Source organism: Pseudopipra pipra, chromosome 10 (genome assembly GCF_036250125.1).
Source record: "Pseudopipra pipra isolate bDixPip1 chromosome 10, bDixPip1.hap1, whole genome shotgun sequence".
NCBI classification, from domain to species: Eukaryota; Metazoa; Chordata; class Aves; order Passeriformes; family Pipridae; genus Pseudopipra; species Pseudopipra pipra.
In genome coordinates this window covers 19,889,944-19,905,459 of record NC_087558.1, presented here as the reverse complement: position 1 = coordinate 19,905,459, position 15,516 = coordinate 19,889,944, and the positions used below count along the sequence as shown (strand labels likewise).

General features: G+C 37.2%; 1 protein-coding gene across 1 annotated transcript in view; it reads left to right on the top strand.

Annotated features, from left to right (window-relative positions):
• The window catches only part of CLSTN2 (calsyntenin 2), a 318,827-nt gene that overhangs the window by 132,769 nt on the left and 170,542 nt on the right, over positions 1 to 15,516 (top strand). The window contains exon 2 of the mRNA XM_064666566.1: positions 1,860 to 1,982. Coding sequence (XP_064522636.1) covers positions 1,860 to 1,982 — 123 coding nt within the window. The remainder of the gene's footprint in view (positions 1 to 1,859; positions 1,983 to 15,516) is intronic.

The following is a 15,516-nucleotide window of genomic DNA, read 5'->3' as shown; positions in this document are numbered from 1 at the left end:
GATATTCAGGCAATTCACGTATTCAAATAACAAATGCAGAATATTTCAACTGCCCTGCAAACTGGAATCCCAAATGCCATACAAAGCTCTGAAATTGCATCCATCACTTCTCATATTTCAACACCATCAAGACTTTTGGCCTTCATCTATTACATAAACTCGCCAATCTCTCCTCTGGCTGTACAGTCATTACAAGATGAAGAGATTTGAGACCCCTATTTTCCATTTCACCTTTCCCTGACACATCCCCAGTTTAATCTTCCTGTTGCTTAGTTATTGCAAAAATGGGCAAAACCAACCACTGTGAAGCTAAGTGTGCTTTCTTCTGAAAGAAGATACATTGCAACATAAAAATGAACTCAAAGTTGCCATATAAATGCTAGAATATAAAATAATGTCCACCATGTCCTAAGGATTAAACAAAGCAGCAAGAAAGAAAGAAAGAGAATGAACTTCAGTTTGCCATAAATGTCTTTGTTGGCTTTTGCCAGATATCCAGGGTACATAATAATTTGTTAATTGCCCAGCTCTGTGCCTGAGGCCAGAGCCCCCTCTGTTATCATAGTGGATTTTGCTACTTTCTTCACAAGGAAAAAACTGTGGAAAAAACCTTGAAACTCATTGATATCTGGGGTTTTACAGAAGACAGGGCAGGAAGGAGTTTAGGGTTGTGTGTGTGGATTTTGTTTGGTTTCGTAACGGGGTTATTTTAAATAATCCCTTCTGATTCAATTTTTTCTCTTGAAGTGTCAACTCTGTCTTTGAGGTGAATTCTGTTAACTCACCAGATGTTTTCTTCCGCATTTGGTACACACAACTAAATAATAGGTACAAAAATTGCTTTACAGCTGAGTTTGATATCAATGTGGTAGATATTCCTTAGTGCAGTGCTCCCTCCTGCCTGGGGGAGAACATCCTTCAAATTGCTATTTGTTTAGCTATCACCGTTGTGTTACTTATGTAGGAGCTCCAAAGAGAATGTTCAGATTGTGGCTGCAAGAAGAAAATGCTCTTTATAAGCATAGCAAAGCTAAGCCTCTTACATTTTCCCCTTCCTTTTTATTTTGTATCTTTATACTTCCCCAAAAATATTAGATGGATGGTGAGAGGGATGAACATGGAAGAGGTTCAGGAATAAGACAATATGATGATAAGTGGGGTATCCTCTCCTTAAAGTGTCTTTTTGTGTGATCTTCCTGTGTATGTCAAGACCAGATTTATCCATATGTTCAAGAGCTGAATTTGAAGGACAGATTTTTCTAGAAAAACTTGAGATCCCATTTAAGCATAAGTAAAGCTGGTTTTCATAAATGAAAAAGGTGGAGGCTTTGATAAAAGTGATTTAAATGTAGAAGTTTATTTTTTGTCTATGATGTGCAGAACACAAAAGTTATTTTAGATATTTTTCCAAAAATAAAGTGAGCAGTTGATCAAGAGTGAAATGTTCCCACTTGCCCTTCTCTTGGCTTTGTGACTTGTTGAGTTGTGTTTCTCTGGTTGTCCTTTCTCTTGCATCAGAGCTTTGCAACTGAAAGCAATTCCTTCAAAAGTGTCTGCCCCTAATTATGTCTGACAATTGAGAACACATTAAAAATACTTTGAAAATTGTGTTTTGCTTTTGGTGTCTTAATTGGAGGGATGTCTGTCAGTGTTTTTCTTGTCAGTGAATTACGGTACAATACACGTCACTTTGTTTTGATATTTGAATGTTTATGAAGTACTTTGGGCTTTTTTTAGTGGCTTTTGAGTGATAACATTGATATTGGGCATATGTTAAATAATTTCTCTTTAAAAATAAAATGAGCTAAATGCATGTAAAACACAAACCAAATTAATTAGGTGTGTTTTTTCTCTTCCAGTGAACAAACACAAACCCTGGATTGAGACATCTTACCACGGAATCATAACTGAGAACAATGACACTGTAATTTTGGATCCTCCCCTTGTTGCTTTGGACAAAGATGCACCTGTTCCCTTTGCAGGTAGGAATATACACTGGCAGCAGCACTTGAGCTTATGGATTGTAGTATGAATTTATTAGCATTTTAAGGATGGGATTTGCAGTGCAGAGATGATGTAATTTGAAGGACGTGTGAAGGTCGTGTAAAGGCTGTGTCTGAGTACTCAGGACCTGACCATTGGCCCACAGACCTTGAATTGAGGTGTCTCTTACAATGGATGTGTCTGCTCATTTGTTTCAAGACAAAAGAGATTATTAACAGCATAATACAGCAGGCTTCCACTATCAATGCATTTTTTAATAAAACACAATATTTCTGTAATTAAATTTGAATTTCCCATTATAGAAATGAGTCATTATATTTGCTTAAAGTAACAATACGTTAGTTAATTTTGTTCAGAAACAACAACCCCTGCTTTCTCTCTTCTTATTCTTCTCCCTGGCTGTGGAAAAACTGTGTGACAAATATTTAAAGTTGCTCAAATCATGTGTTACTGTGTGAGTACTTTATAACTGTCAAGGCTTGGACAGAAATTTTAATGGTGTTTTTGAAGATTTTTGCTCAGGTTGCTGCATGATAGATGTGTGTCGTATGGAAGTTTTCATCTGTGTTAAGTCTATTTTTCCTGACACTTATTCTGTCATATGAGTTCCTTAAGCAGAATAGAGTACTTTTGCATGTGAAGTAAGTTTTCTTTTAAATTCCCTGTTCCATTTTCTTCTTTTTGAAGAAGAAGGAGAACAGTGAGGCTTGACAGCTGTTTTGAAGATCCTCAAAAGATGCAGTTGTCAAAAACATGCTATTGCCTGAGAGTGTCCCTCATATAAGGAAAGGGACTAGTAAGATAAGGATCCTTGTTCTTATGGAGTACAGTCATGCTCAGTAAGCAGCAAGTCCAAGTGCTTGGCCCAAACAGCATTTTACAGCATCATGAAAGAACTGTTATTAGACATTTTCCCCAAAAAGCACCTACTGGCATCAATCCATACCCTGCCAAAGAGGGATTCACAAATGTTTTTTATTTATTGAACTGCAATTTAATATCAACATTTGTTTGTGACTCATAGTGCCCCATGGTTCTTTGTTGCACAGAACCCTTTTCTTTCTCATCCACTGGGGATGTTCAGTGGAGGGAGCTCTATTTAGTCAGAGGTAAAAGCCTCAAACAGCTTGTGCATATTGGTATAGCAACCTTGGTATGAAACCCTTTTGTCTGCTGATCCCTTCCCATGGCACAGAGTTATTTGCTAATAGAGGCATAATCAGTGTCCATTCAAACACAAACAGCCAGCCCTGAACTGGGAGGTGCTAATTAAAATCAAAGCAGGGTCACTTCATACAAAGATGTGCAGGATGAGGTGTCCTAAATTAGTTATTACTTTTTGTAGCTGAGGAAAAATGCTTGTTTCCAAGTTATTTTTGAATGATAAACAGTATTCTGTATTGTATTTGAGACCACTTTTGTGTTATATTGGTAACTTCACATGCGTGTGCAATTCATTCTTCCAAATGTTTGTGTTGAACAATAATGTAAACTTAGATGAAACCCTTGCTAAACTAAACCTATCTGTGAAATCTTCAGGTACAGCTATTTAGGAATGAAGATTGATTCCTAGTGAAAAGATGCCCTTTTAATTTTATTTTTTTAAATTTTTCTATTACTAAGGATGTTCTTTTGCTTCTTTTGCTTGCATTCCCCTGGGATCCTTAAAGGAACGATAATCATGCTGTTTTCACTGACACTGCAAACTGTGCTGACTGGGAATTTGGTAGCCTAATTATTTTCTTCAGTTTTTACATTGGGAGAATCAACACGTTTTTCATTAAGCAGTGATTTACTTTTCATGTAGAAAATCTTCCTTTGAAGTACTGAACTTAGACTGGCTTACGTGATTACATTAGGCAGTATTTTAATTTATCTTTGTTTATTGATTTTAATTATTTATAATATAAGAAGTGTCTAGGTGGGAAAATACTTTCTGTGTATTCCCTGATATTAATGATTCATTTCCAGATAATATTGTACATTTGGCCTAGTGATCTGCAATAATAAAGTACTGATTGAACCCTTAATTCCCTTGAAGCACCTGGATTCCCTACATGTTTGGAAAAACATGTGCTTCTTTTTAAACACTCTTACCTTTTTAAATTGTTGGAGGAATTTGTTATTTCTCTTTTAATTTCTGCTTTAGTATCATGTAGTTTTATTTGGTTTCATAATATCATTAATTTATTGTAGGTTTTTATGGAAAATTCAATTTCTGTAATGTATTTAGTAGGAGAAAGCTGAAATAGATACAGCTACAACATTAACAATATTCAGTAGTTGTACATTTAATAGTGAGGTAACATGGTATATCTTCTATGGCCATATTTTGTTTAACTGTTGAAAAACTTTTTGTACAGTATAATATATCAGTCTTCCATCGTAACAGAATCAGAGCTCCAGCAGTTCCTTTGTCATCACTCTGTTAATATTTTCAGTATTTTGTCCAAATATTGCAGAAGAAAAGAGATATAATATTTAGAAACATTTTGCATTTTTGTTGTTTTGGTTTTTTTTTAATAGGCCCAGATTCAACAATATATCAGGGCAGGTTTTGGTTTCTGCTGAGATATCTACTTAGATCTCCTTGAACAAATGAGTCCCTCCAACAAACCAAAACAAAACCCAAATCCCAAACCAACCAACCAAACCCCAACCCAGCTGCTGTATATCCTTTCACTTTGCACATGTGCTTAAGTTCTATAGAAACAAAATGGAACTAACAGGAAGCACATCAAGATAACCACGAGGTTGATGTTCCTGGGGGATACCCAGGAACCATCCTGAATATATACCTGGATGTTATGTGGACAGATGTTATGTGGATCTCTCTGCTTTTCTTAGTTTACTCCCTTTTAAGTGCTCCTCTTCCATTTGGGAAATTTACAGCGTTTATCATTGAAAGATATGACAGGTCATGGTAGGTGAAATGTATATTTAGATTGTACATTTACTATTATTTGTAGTTATTTATTCCATAATTTTATCTTGCTAGTGAGTTTGTAGTCCTTTCGGATCCATGCTTAACTTGTGGAAGGAAGGGTAGGGAGTCCTTATGTTTGTGGCCAAGGCAGGAGATCTCCAGCAGGGAGGAGCAGTAATCTCAAGCCAGAAAGCCTGGCATGTCAAAATGAGTGCTCAGGGGCCTCATTGGAGACTTTGAGTCTCACTGAGGCTTTGTCTCCAAATAATCTGCATTGTGCTTTGGGAACCACAGTGAGGGATATCTGCAGATGGCCTGGCACTGTGCTCCCCAGGGCTGGAGACAAGATGTGCACTACCCACAGCAGGTACTAGCAGATAGTGGGATTGCACTGTCCTTTCCAGGCAGGAAAGCACAGCTCTGCTGTACAACTCTGGCTTACAGGAACCAGGACGGGCTCTAAGTTCAGCCTGGAAGTGGGGTTAGTTTTCCAGCTCCAAGCTGTGTATTATCAGGGATGCTTTGAGCACTGCACAGAGCACCTTGCCCCTGTTGATTGCCCTGGTGCACAAGTAGTTTATGCATTTCATATTTTTCACCTGAGCAATTAATCATTCACCAAATAACCCCTTTGTTATTAAGCACTACAGCAGAATTGAGCTATTAAGACACATTTTTTATTCAGTGTTTCTTATCTGCCCTTAGTGCTTTCAGTTGTTTTCCATACCCATTTTCCTATTCCTATTTTTTTAATTTAAATGTTACTTGTGGCATAGACCTTCTCTAAACTGTAAACAGTATTTTCTTTTTCTCTTATGGAAACTTTAATGTTTTTCCCTGTACCTGTGCTTTTTTCATCACCATGGCTACTGAAGTAAGTCTGTCAACCCCTTCTAGCAGGATACACATTATGGTGCACATCAAACCCGAGTGGTCACAAGAGAAAATTATTATAATCTGCACTTTTTTTCCCCACCTCTGTATAATTTTTAACATCAAGGCTGATGACAGGAGAAAAAGGAATCTTCTATGCAGTTACCTTCTCAAAAGGGCTGTGTTTCCAGGAAGGACTAAGGAGAGACTAACAGGACTAAATGTGCCTGTGAAAATGCTGGCTGTCAAATGTGATCATTTCTTAAGGGCTATTTCATAACTGGAGCATGAAGTCTTTCGCAAGATTGCAATAAATGGTTTTTGGTGTCTCTTTATCTTATGAATTTATTGTGAATAATTGAAGTATATGTAAAAATCAGCATGGTATAAACGTACCCACTTTCTCTTTTCCATGCAAGTATATTTTTCAGTTGTCTGGTTTTGAAGGAAAGCTTGAAAAAGTACCATTGTAAGCTTGTAAGTGTGAGAAGGAATAACAGTTTTTCCATATTTCAATTTTTCAAGTACTGACCTGGAAAGGATTTTCACACACTGGTGTTGACATACAACTGATCTTTAAAATAATTAGACTCACCTCAGTAGCCTGGAGCCTTTTGCAGGGTATCACAGGCATTTCCCCATCCCCTCCCAACCTCCTTGGTAAACACCCCCCCCTTCCCCCCCAAAACCTAAAGAAAATTCCACAAAAAAACATGAAGAAATTGCAGGCATTGTGTAGGTGCAGTATGGGCTTATTATCTCAGTTAGGGAAATCCATCAGAGGAATCTCTCTTGAAAAACATATAATAAAATGCACCCAAAAGAAGGAATGTGACTTCAATTAATCTTACACCAACCTGCAGGCTCAGCCATACAACAGTCAGCTCACATTCTGGTGAAGAGGCTGGTAATCACTTCAAGGATTTGACTTTCAGGCTTAGGGGTGGTTTGGCTGGAAACAAGGTGAGATCCACTAAATCAATTTGACAGCATTCTGTTTCTGTGATAGCAAGAGCCCTCACAAAATGCTGCAAGATTACGGAAGGCTTTTGGAAAGGACAGCTATCTGCATTTCAATAAGAGCAACAACATTTCCTCAGCAATGTTGTGCAAAAATAGATCTGAAAGAAACTTCAGGATGCTTCCAGTCCATCCTCCTGCCCAAGGCAGGACCCTTTATTCCTGTGTCATTCCTGATGAATAGTTTTCTGTACTAATCTTAAAGATCTGTAGTGACAGAGATGCAACAGCTTCCCTGGGCGATCTGTTCCACACTTCACCATGCTCACTGATTTTCAGGATGTTTAGTCCAAACTTTCTGTACTGCAGTTTTTGCCCATTAGTTTTAGTCCTATCCACAATAGCTAGGCAGAGCAGAGGAGCAGAGTATTCCCATTTTTTTTTTTTCTCTAAGCAGTTTTTTATATTTCTCTCTAAAAGCACTGTGAGCATCTTAAGCAGCACGGGGGGGGGGGGGGGGGGGGATGTTCTGCTGTCTGATACAGACCTGAAGCACAGAAATAAGGGGAAACTTTCAGAACAATGAAGTGATGGATGCTCTTTCTTACCTTGAACTCATCTCTGTGTCAGCATTTTCAGACTTGCACTTGAGTGCAATGTGTTAAGGTTAAGCTGGATAATTCAACCAGTGAGTTGGGCCCACTACGTCTTAAGCTACTTTTATGCTCTTGATAAATTTGTAGATAGTCTTTTTAAGCGAGGTCAGATGTTCCTGCCTCCACAGAGACAAATCATCTGTGTCTCAGAAGCAGTTGCAGATGGAGTCCCAGTCTCTGGCTGTATTTTGGCTCTCTTGAAACCACTATAAAGAATAAGGAAACAATGAAACCTAGCCAAGGAGGATGTCAGAATATTCACTAAACCACAAGCTGCAACCACAAGCTCTCTCAGATCATCTTTGTTATTTTAGCAGTTCAGAGGACTGTGTATTCCCAGCTGCACCACGGCAAATCCAGTAGTTGTCAGTCCACTTACACCCAGGGGCTGAAAACAAAATCCCATTTCTCTCTTTCAAACTGTGAAGCTGTCTGGCCTTCCCGTTTGTTTATTTGCATTGATAAGCAGTGGCATTAATAACAGAAGCTATCTATTTGGCACATAATTTTGATACAGAAATTATTTTAAAATTGTGATTCTGAATATTATAATTTCAAACTCACTGTCAGCCAGACTTAAAACATGCTGTCAGTTTATGATGCCCAGAATTAATTGGTGTTAAATATTTCTCTGTGAAAACTATGCATGATCAAAAAATCTGAACTTCAAGTGAAGCCATGGAGTATTGCAGTTTTTTCTAAAAATTTTTTTAATAATTTTTTGACTTCTATTTTTGAAGTTTACATTTATTAATGTAGCTTAATTAGTTAAGGATGTAGCCTTCAAAGGCAAAAAAGAATCTCTTCATAGTAACCTAAGGAAAAATAAAAGATTGGCAATATCACAATCAGGTCCAGAGATGCTGGTTTTGGGCTAGGGGGTGCTGCTCCTCGTCCAGTAAAGGTAGAGTGATACACGCTCAAGTTTCAGATTTAGAATGCACCAAAAAATCAATCACTTTGACAGTGACCTCTGTTGGTTTGTCCCTGAAGTGCAGAGATGAGGGATTTGGGGTTTGGTTATTTTTTGTTCTTGAAGTTTCATGTAAGTTTGATTATTTTTCTTAGTCGCTTTTACAGTAGTGAAATAATAGTAGGCAACATCAATGTCTCCAAAGGAGACTAAAGGTTTGAGGATTCAGGCTGTTCTAATGGAGCTTTTAGGAGCTGCTAAGTGGTCTGTCATTGCAGGAGTAATTGGTTAGGAAGAAAATGAGACCTGAATGCATGGAGAGTGAATGGAAGTTGCTTTTGGCAGGTTAAATGAATAATGAATGGGAACATTGAAATAAACTTTATTACACTTAAATATGTTAAATTACTTGAAGCTAGAAAGAAAGAAGTAGCATAATCACCTAATTCCAGTCTGATAATCACTTGGACTTTAAGACTATTTATGGAAAATACTGATTTGAAATAAATTGGAACTGGTTTTGAGTAATTTTTTTTATAAATAAGATGTGATCTTTTGAAAAATAGGGCAGGATTTTACTGTGGATATGCAAACTTGCACAATAGGACAGGGACAGAATCTGGCACGAACTGTACTAAATAAGCATTTAAGTAAAACACTGTTTTGTTAAAACAAGTTATAACTGATGTTACCAGGAAAATAGTGTGAGTTAATAAACTTCTGGGCTGTTCAGAATACTAGAGATAAACCTAAGTGGGAAGTACTGGAATTGCTAAGCCTATAGGTCCAAAAATTGGTAGCTGCTATTTTCCTCTGACTATGGATGTAGATTTTGTCTCACACTCTTTCTTTGAAAATAATGAAGCCTTTCTGTCTGAGTACCAATGCTTTTAGTTAAAAAGTACACTGTGAACAATGTGCTTGAATCTGCAGTGGAAATTTGAAGTCATTTATTTCAATGAACTACCTCTGTTACCTGTTTATTTTCAGGAAAACATTTTAAAAGCTGCAGAAAATAATTTATTTTGTGGAGACACTATTTTAACAATTTTTTTTTCTCTGCCATGGAATGTTTTGGAGTGAATTAAGTCTGTAACTTGCTTTGAGATGTTATTTTTTGCTATGTAGTTAAGCGAGGAATCTACTCTTCTCAGCTGTTCTCTAAAATCAGAGAAGTGTCCTTAATGACTTTAAATTCTGAACGTTAGAGGAAGGACGGCAAAGGAAGTATATCTGTTTGGAGATAAAAAGGATGAGGAATAGTTCTCTTACTCTGGGTTGAGTGATACATTGAGGGCTGCCTTAGGTTTGAACAGGCTCATATGTTAAAATAAGTGCTCACCAAATAGGTGTGAGCAGGTGAAAAATGTAAAGCTTCTGTAGTTAGACCTCATCATTAAACTTGCAGTGGATATCATAACTGCCTCAGTTTTTACAATTTCAGGTGGAATAAACATTTTCAAACATTTATTGGTATAAATGAAACTATGTTAAAAATCATGCCAGCGAGAATAACTGCAAGGCATGAAGATGGACAGGGAATAGGTTGAAACAAGCAAGAATGATACCCCTGGTACAATTTTTCATTTTGCGTAGTTTGAGTCTCTTCATTATTGGATATCCAAGAAGCAGTAAACTTGACCTGTTCATTTTTGCTTTCGAAAGTATGTCAACCTGAGAATTCCTTAGCCGTGCCCATCTTTACTTCCAGTACTACAGTAACATAAAGGTCTCTCAGAGGGAGGGCTGAAAGAAGTAGTGAGAGGGCTCAAGGAAGGAATAAACAACTGAGTCAAATGATGCAAATTCCCCTCTAATATCTGTCTTCACACTTTCATCCCTTCCATGGTCTCTCCATTAATTCAATGATGTCTATCTCTTTACATAAATATTTCCTTTTATGTGTGTGTTCCTGTGTTGTCATGTTCTTAGGTGAATGATGATGAATATTATAATAGATTGCTTGTAAAGGCATGAAGCATTATTTATACAGACTTAGAAAAATAATTTACAATACTATGAAGTGTTAAAAAATAGATTATAATACCATAAAGTGTTAGTAACGTAACAAATGAACTTGAAATTTTCACCACTTAAAAGTTTACTGCAATAAAATTGGCACCACAGGATTCCAGTTTGCTTTTAAAATAAAATCAAAAGGCTTTGAAATGTATTCCTCAGAATGGACCTTCTTGAGTCAGTGTAAGGAGCAGGGACATGTCACTTGTCTGTAATGGTTTCTAAATAATAAAAACATTTTAAAAGAACAGCCTAAATAGATAACTATTTAATTTTTAGAGTTTCTTGTGCTTATTGGCCAATGATTCTCTTGTGGAAATAATAGTTAAGAAACTCCCCTTTCCTTTAAACCTGCTGTTTTTCACTCCCAACTGAAAAAAAGTTATTTTTCTGGATTAGAACAGATACTCTCAATAGCCTCAAAGTGCTGTTGATCCCTTTGCTTGCTAGGGCAGCCTTAAAAATGTATGTGATGCTACTTTCATGAAGGAAAACTGGGAAGGAGAATATAAAGAATTCAAACTCTGGACAGGTGGTTTAGGTCATTGATTTTCTACTCAATTGTCCTGTTTCTGGGTGTGTGAAATGGGTCAAACCAATTTGTTTTCCTGATCTGTGGTTTCCTCCACTGTCCTGTTTCTTGTATGTTTGGATTGTATAAAAAAAAAATCTTGTAAGTGCTTTTATCTCAATGATCACAGAGCCCTGAACAGTCTCTGAGTGCAGCACCAAGCACAAGGAGGATTTGCTACTCTCAGCTGTTGCTGTCTTCTGTTCCATAATCTTTTGTGAGATAGGTGTGTAGTATGTTTTTAGTAGGTGTAACAATTGGATTAGTGTGGGTGTTGAACCCGAGTGAGCAGTAGTGCCAGAGATGCCCATCAATGTGGTTACACAGCTCTGGCTCTGGCTGTCACAGCTCCCAGCTGCTCAGGCAGATGCATTACTGAGGCACAGCAGAGACAGGAAGAGAAACTCTTGGCAAACAGTGCAGTGGGGAAGTGTATTCTTACAAAAACGCTGAAGACTGCTGAGATAGGGTGCATTGTGGAGAAATGTTTTAAGTTGTTGGTTCTCAAAATTAAAAAATAATTTCTTGAGGGTTTAGTCTTGGGGTTCTGTTTTGCAAAGAAGAAATTAAATATGTCCTGTTTTGTACAAAAAATGTGGAACAAATTAGATATACTTATTGTTGAATAGATCTAGTGTTTGTTCTTGGCCATTATGGATTTAATATCAAGAAATAAAATACCCAATTGTTTATGATAATAACAGATGATGTAAAGAACCAAGTATTTTCTTAATCATGTTATATGTGTAGGGAAATGTCACAGGGCTGTTGTGAATGGTACTGATCCCACTGAGATACAGTGAGGCAGCAAGGAGAACTGAGAGAAATGCTGTAAAAATTGACTGGGTTTTCTGAGGAGACATATTAAGAACAACAGGGCTAATAAAATATCTAGGTTTTGTTTGGCTTTCATTCCATGCAATTTTGTTAAAGCAGGCTTCAAGGGACTTAAAAAAATTAATTGCCTACATTTTAAGATATCTGCAAATCCAGAGAGGCTGGATGGCTTTGGTATAGCTACATCATGTGGAAATACCAGACACAGTCAAGTGTATCTGGTATATTCGGTTGTCAGGATCCTTATTTTAGCTATTACACAGTCACATATACTCTTGCTGCACTGGGTATGAGAATCACAGAATTACAGAATGCTTTGGGTTGGAAGGGACCTTAAAGGTAATCTCATTCCATCCCCTGCCATGGGCAGGGACATCTTCCACTCGCCCTATTCTCTTCACTCTCAACTAGTACAGCTATGTACAATACACTAAAAAAATGGAGACTTATAAAATGTTAGTTATGAATAAAAATCCTTAATACCAGTGGTTTAACTTTACGTGACTGCTAAGCCATGAATGTTCTTTATGTGTTTTGTGCCCGTATAAAAATCAGAAGAAAGTACATTGAAGACAGTTGACAGCAGAGTGACTCGTACAGTTCACTCTTAGGGCAAAATGACCACATGGTATTGAGTGAACACCCTGGCAGGGATTCACACCCAGAGTGAATTATCTTGTACAGCAGTTCTGGATTGACTGTAATCACATAACAGTCATCAGAGGCCACATGTCTCTTGTGAACCTTGACAGCATATAAGCACTCGTTTAGTTGTCATTGTCCCAGTGTTTTTTAGAGTGTATTAAAAATGAGTAGACACTAACATCAGACCTCTCAGTAATATGGCAGCTTATGAGATATGAAATTAATGGTTAAACATGCTAAGATATTTTCAATGCAATCTTTAAATAAATAGTTGAATACTACTTTAAGAAGAACCTATATTATCCGGAATTGAATCATTTGGGAAATTTGTCTCTCAGTGGGACTTAATTTTCTGGTTAACTGTCATTGTGTGAAAATTTTGGTTATGCAAGAGATTGGTAGGGATTCAAACTTGTCATGCTGTTGGACATCTGTCTTTGTTTCATGTTAAATGCAATATATTAATTTACTCTTAATTTTAAATCGCTTTTTACAGGAAAGATTTTATTACAAGATATAATGGACTTTTTACTGCACATAATCTCCCTTCTGACCTTTTATGTTCTATTGATCTTGTTGTGGTTTCACCTGGCAGGCAGCTAAACACCACACAGCTTTTCCTGCACTCTCCCACCCCAGTGGGACTGGGGAGAGAATCAGGGAAAACATGGAGAATTCATGGGTTGAGCTAAAGACAGTTTAAAGGAACAGAAAAGGAAAGAAAATAATAACAGAATTAGAATATCTAAGTGATAACCAATGTTAGTTCATGAGCTGCAGCCCCTGGCCATCTTTCCCCCTGGTTTATACACATACAGTATGGAATATCCCTTTGGCCAGTTTGGCATTTTTTTTGTCCCGTGTTAAATAGTATAAAACTTTCTTTTGAAAGGTGTCCTGCCGCAGCGACACCCAGATGTCATCCAAGTGCCTGTTGCTCTGGATTACTGGTTAAAAAAATTACACTATAATAGTTCCAAAGGATATGAATCTGCATGCTGGCTAGGAGTATCAAATCTAATACATTTATAATTGAAAACACAGTCCCAAGCAAAAAGAATGGCGCAATTAGAAATACCTAACCTTATTCCAGCTATCTGGAGAATCTCTTAGGACCAACACTGATTGTGTTCTTTGCCAGTGACACTGGACTAGTGCATAGGAATTTTGTTCAGTGATTCAGAAACAACCTTTTCATTTAAAAGAGAAGCCTGATGCTTTTGTATTAAATGGACCAAGTCTTTGTCTTATTTTACATGTTCTCTGATGTCAGGATGACTCCTGTTTCTCAGACTGAAAGGCAGTGCAGAGAGGACAGTGGAGACAATTTAAGATGTTTTTGCTTTGTTGCCTCCTTCATTACGAGGGGGATGACAATCAGAAAAAAAAAGAGTTCAGAAGTTTTTTAGAAAACTGAATATATCATTTGCTGAGTCTTTTGCACTATTTCAAGATCTGCCACCTCACAAGCTCTACAGAGCCCTCATTATCATCTGCTCCTGCCATGATGGCAAATTAGAGTTGCCCAGCTAATTGGCTCAGGCATGTTTAATTTAGGAGGACACAGTGGTGTGTTTAAATGATGTGAAATCACCAACCAATACTCTCTAAACAGCTTCAGTCATCTTCCTGATGCCCTGATCCTTTTCTTTGGATAACTACATGGTCTCACTCGGATTCTTGCTTTCTTTCCAGCCCCTCTGGGTCCCACCACACTCCCAATATTTTGTTTCTGTCTGATGGATTGTAAATTGATTTGTTTGTCGTGCCCTTCCATGACCCTGAATTTGAGACATTCTGTTCTTAGTGAAAACTCATGAAGGCACGAATAGGTAAAATATAGGTAGGTATGTTATAGGCATTTAGGATGCACATGATTTTAAAATTTCTGTGCTGTAATAGCATCTTTTGGACACAATTAACCAGCACATGCCTGTTGTATACACACACACACACTTGTATTACACTACTTCTGTAATAAACTCATTTACATCACAGAACAATTCCCTCACTTATAGCATTGTCTCTTCTGTGAAGATTAGAAAATAATACAAAGATTGAGAGAAAAAGAACTAGCTCTTCTAAGTGATAACTATTAGTTACTTGTTTGAAAGTGACTCCAGTTTATTGGTGTGCCAATTAGCAAGGTAAGATAACTATGGCAAAACAGACTTACATTACCTTTGAAAATGTGAGTTGAATTTTTAAATTTCTGATTTGTTCCTTAATTTTTAAAAATCATAACGGACTATAACTTACTTGCTTTTTAGATTAGTTTTAAAACAAGAGGAAAATAGTTTGGATTCACAAATGAGAGCAATTACCAACCTATTATAGAAATTAATCTTCATAAGAAAACTATATTTAAATTTAACTCATTAATTTGGAATTATTAATTAAATTTAAATTTAATTCAGGCATTTAAAATTAACTTATTTCTGCTATATGACGAAGAAATTTAAGTAAGTGTTATTCTGCAGCAGTGGATATAATAACCACAGTGTGTCAGGCCCAGAGTGTTTTGTTGGAAAGTTTGAGTCAGGTGGGTCACTTTTTAACCAGCTGCTCAAAAAGTTTTTTGAAAGGTGCATTGGTACTTGATTGATTTGTTAGTACATGTGACAGATTTGATGGATATTTCTGATGAGACTTCAGCTCCTCACTGATGCTTGCCTTGGAGAGCTTCCAGGTGTGCTAATGAAAAAAGCCATGGATGAAGGCAGGAAGAGCTAACGTGGTGTTTGATGTGGAGTCCAGAGCACAGAAATCAAATGCTCTGTAACACTGTAATGAATAGGCATGCCAGAACTGAAAGGATGACAGTAATTTAGCATCAGCTTCTAGGTGGTTTTGGACTAGAACACGGTATTTAGGACACCAAAGCTTCTGCATCCCAACTGGCAACTCCATTGGAGCTGAGAGCTGTGTTTCTGTGTGGCCTCTTCTCCCAGGGCTTCACCTCTGCAGCGTTTCACTAAAACTATAGGTAGGCCAAAGGGCAAAATTATGCAGCTCTGTTGACTTGAATGAATGTTTATCCATTTATGCTCATTCAGCGCTGTTCTTATTTGTGGAAATTGGCTGTTCTGTGGGAACTGCCTGCTCGTAACAG